At 64.4% G+C, this 3,961-nt stretch overlaps 1 protein-coding gene across 1 annotated transcript in view; it reads right to left on the reverse strand.

Annotated features, from left to right (window-relative positions):
• WNT10A (Wnt family member 10A) overlaps nucleotides 1-3,747 on the reverse strand; it is a 12,511-nt gene extending 8,764 nt beyond the window's left edge. The window contains exons 1-2 of the mRNA XM_040637260.1: nucleotides 3,527-3,747; nucleotides 2,228-2,490 (exon numbers count right to left, since the gene is read on the reverse strand). Coding sequence (XP_040493194.1) covers nucleotides 2,228-2,490; nucleotides 3,527-3,639 — 376 coding nt within the window. The 5' untranslated portion in view covers nucleotides 3,640-3,747. The remainder of the gene's footprint in view (nucleotides 1-2,227; nucleotides 2,491-3,526) is intronic.
• Between the last annotated feature and the right edge of the window lie 214 nt (nucleotides 3,748-3,961).

Genomic DNA, 3,961 nt, shown 5'->3' on the forward strand with positions numbered 1-3,961 from the left:
GGGGGGGGGGGGGGGGGGGGGGGGGGGGATAATCCCACAGGAGGGTGAAGGGTGAACCCAGATATGGAGTGGGGGAAGGGTTGTAACGGTGGCCGTGGAGGGAGAAAGTGGCAATTTCTTCTAGAAGCCCAGAGTCCCCTCCGAGGAGGGAGACGTAGAAAATGGGGTGTCGCAATGCGGGAGCAGAAGCCACATAGGTAGGACAGTGTTCCAAGGCCAAAGGAAGGAGCCCAGCCCCCCCTGCCAGAGCCCCGGAGCCGCTGTCCCGCCCCTTCCCCGCGCTGGGCACCGCCCCGCCCTGGCTAGCCCCGGCAAGTCTCCCCCTTCCACCACTAACCTCCCCCCCCCCACTCGTCCCCCCAGCTCACCTCCCGCTTATTAAACTGCAGGTGAACCCGGGAGCTCCTGGCGCCGGGCCAACCCCGCGCGCTTCCACCGCTCCGAGCTCACCCCTGAGCTTCAAAGACCCCACGTCCTCCACCGGGCCACACGGGCCTCACGCGGGCGAAGTAATCAGGACGCGTGGGTTCACTCTATCTAGAGGGGACAGGAGGCGCAGAGGGGAAGAGGGGACACCGTGGCCGGGAAGAGGGATGAAGAGCTTGCCTTGCCTTGCCTCACCTGAAGCGGCGGGGGTGAGAACCTCAGCGCCTGTCCAACCGCCCCCCCCTCGCCGCGAGCAGAACCCAAAGCAGGGCTCCGGCGCCCTCACCGCGGGGGCCCGAGCGCTGGAGGGCACACAGGGCGTCGGGGAGCGCACGGGTCACCTAGAAAGCCGGAGGGGGAGCGGGCTCGCGGCGGCAGCGGGCTCCGGCCTGGCCCAGCCGGGGCAGGAGAGAGGCATAGGCCCGTCCCGTGGCGTGGGCGAGCGCGGGCGGCCCGGGCGGGGCGAGGCGCCCGGCCGGGGTCCCCAGCAGCCGCCGTCTGCCGGCCGGCGGGGCTCGGGTGCGGCGGGGCGGGCGGGGCGGATGGGGCGGGGCGGGAGCGCGGGGCAGGGGCGGAGGGGGGCGCCCCTTGGAGAGCCGCGCGGTTCGGGCCGGGAGCCGTCTGCCGCGGCCCGCGGGGATTAGTTCGCGGCTGCATGCCGCCACACGCGTCGGGCTGGGCTTGGCCGGGTAGAAACAGCGCCCGGGGCGCGCGGGGGAGGGAGGGGGTAGGGCGCGCGGGGGCGGGGCGGGCGGCCTGGGGCTGGGCTGGGGGAGGCTGCGATGGCCCCTGACTTGGGGGCCCCTGGGGATGCAAGGAGGGGTCCTGGTGAAAAGGGAAAGTCCCAAGCTGGCCGACTTCTTTCTGATATTCGAGTACCTTAGAGTCTGACTCTTCCAGAAGCCTCTGGGCCCCCAGGGCATAGGGTATAGGGGTACCCCTCTTCCTCCACTGTCAACTGAGAATTGGACAAGTCGCAAGGAGCCAGGTCCCCACACTGTCCCACTCGAGCAGCTGAGAGGAAAAACAGATAACGCCCATCTTCCCCAAAAGACCTGAGTCAAGGCCTACCATACCAGGGCAGGGGTGGGTGTGAACAGAAACGAGTGACAACACCTCCTGCCATCGCCAGCCCAAGCTCCTCTAGGGGTTGTCAGGGTGGGCCCTGGGTCACCCAGAAGTCCCAGAGGGAGGACAGGGAGTGGGCTGCGGCTTCTCTGGGCTGTGAGGGGAAGAGGGATTGGCAGAGCTGTCAGGCCTGCCGGGCAGGAGGCCTGCACACACACCCAGGGCCTCTGATTCAGAGAAGGTTTTCGGGGGCGGCGGGAATGACACAGAGGCTGGTGGTGTACCCTGCCGGGAAGAGCTCCTGCAAACGCACAATTTACCTGCCTGGGCTTCCCTCACCTACACCGTTTGGCAAAAGTCCTTCATGCTGACTCTGGGCGCCTTATCCCAGACTCTCCATCCTAAATGCTGTTAACTAGGTTGAGGGTCAACTGAGGAAGGTGACAGATGTGGATATTTCCTGGGCCTGAGATAGACAGTGTCAGTGACAAGGCAGGATAAGCCAGGAGTCAATTCTCAGGCATGGAACCTACTACCCTCAGCCCGCACAGCCCAGGCTGGAGACATGTCTGCCCCATTTGTCTGGCCCCCATGGACTGGCCAAAACCAGAAAGGAGCAGTATGGCTGGTAGATGGGCATCTGGGGCAGGGGGGGTTGCCAGTTTGAGGGCGTAGGTAGAGGATGGTTGGCTTTTGGGGTGCGCAGAAGGGCAAGGGTGAGGGGGGCAGCTACCTCTGCTGAAGATGGGACTCTCGTAGGGGATCTTGTTGCGGGTCTCCAGACTAGAGCAGTTCCAGCGCTGGTCCCGGAACTGGTGCTGGCACTCGTGGATGGCGATCTGGATGCCCTGGATGGCTGAGGCAGCCACATCAGGGTGGCGCACACACACCTCCATCTGCCTCCTGCTCAGGCCCGGCAACGTCAGGCACACCGTGTTGGCATTGAGCACGGGCTCCGGGGGCAGGCGGAGGCCCAGAATGTCGTTGGGTGCAGACCTGCAGGCAGCGGGGGTGGGGGTGGGTGTGGGTGAGTGTTTCGGAGAGCTGGGAAGGCCCCGCTTGGCAATTTACACTCTGTCCCAAGAGCCATAATCCCTCTGTTCCAACCTCTGCTTCTAAAAGTTGGGCCTGTAGGTAGAGTCCTAGAGCATTCTCCTGTCCTCGGTCCTCTCATCATCGCTTCCTCCAACACCACCTGTCCAGATGCACACCCACACAAGCTAATGTGTAAATGCACACGCATCCAAAATGCCTGCGCACAAGTATTTCATAGGTACATGCTGAGCATAGATGTTCACATACATAGCGTTCCCCAGGAGACTACTCCCAACGCCTGTTTCAGACGGTCACATTCGCACAGACACACTTCTGCACACATTGAGGGGGCCACACAGACCCAGGAACACTTACACACATACACACTTCAGACATAGTTACACACACAGACACACAGACACTCACAAGCATGTACATGTACGCGTGTTAACGTATAATGTATATTGATCCGTGAGCTCTCAGTTCACACACATGTGCACACACAGACTGCTGTTTACAACATAACTTGCAGGGTTCACAAAATCACACACACGCACTGAGAACCCTTCCAGCCGCAGTCTCAGTGACCCCACCTGATCTACTCCCTGCCAGCTCCCCCCCCCCACCCGCCCCTGCCTGGGAGTGATCTCTAATGTGAAGCAAGGCAGTTTGAGCTTTCTCCTGGGGGGGGGGTGCATTCCCCCCGCCTGGCATGGACTCCAGGTTGGCACTTGTTTCCCCCACACACATACACACACCTCCTCTTCTAGTAGCCTTCACTTTCCTGGGCACTGCCTTATCTCCCTGGACTGCCCAGATTCTGTCACCAGTTCAGCCCCCTCCTATGAGGGCAGTGTCTTTCATTGGGTACCAGCACTTTCCTGCGACACTGTCCCTCCCTCCTTCCAGGGTCCCCTGCCCCAGCAGGAGCGCCAGAGGCCCCTGTGGCTGGGGGTCCCAGCTCTCCAGGAGGGCGGGGCATAAGGTGAGGGCTCACCTGGGCACGGAGGCAGCCAGCAGCAGTAGGAAGAACAGGAGCGCGCAGAGCGCGGGCCGCGGCTGGGGCCGAGGTCGGAGCCGCAGCCAGGGGCAAGGGTGGGTGCTGCCCATGGCGCGCGGGCCGTCACGGGCCAGGAGTGGGGGGCTCACAGCCCGGCGGGACCGGCGAGCCAGGGGCGACGGCGCATGATCCGCGGGGGTCGGGGCGGCTGCGACACACAGCTCCGACTCGGGTCACGGCTCCGGGAGCAGACGGCGCCCGCCTCCCCGCTCCATGGGGCAGCGCCCCCGGGCACCGCCCTCGGGGTGGGGGGGCGGGCGGGCGCACCGGGCACCTCCTGGCACAGGGGTCCAGGGAATTTCCCGAGGCCCCCCTGCGACAACTCCTGGTGCCTCTCGAGGGTAGGGGGGGCCCGGAGGTGCTGCGGGCTGG

This window comes from Ursus maritimus, unplaced genomic scaffold (assembly GCF_017311325.1).
Source record: "Ursus maritimus isolate PB19 unplaced genomic scaffold, ASM1731132v1 scaffold_1, whole genome shotgun sequence".
Taxonomy (NCBI): domain Eukaryota; kingdom Metazoa; phylum Chordata; class Mammalia; order Carnivora; family Ursidae; genus Ursus; species Ursus maritimus.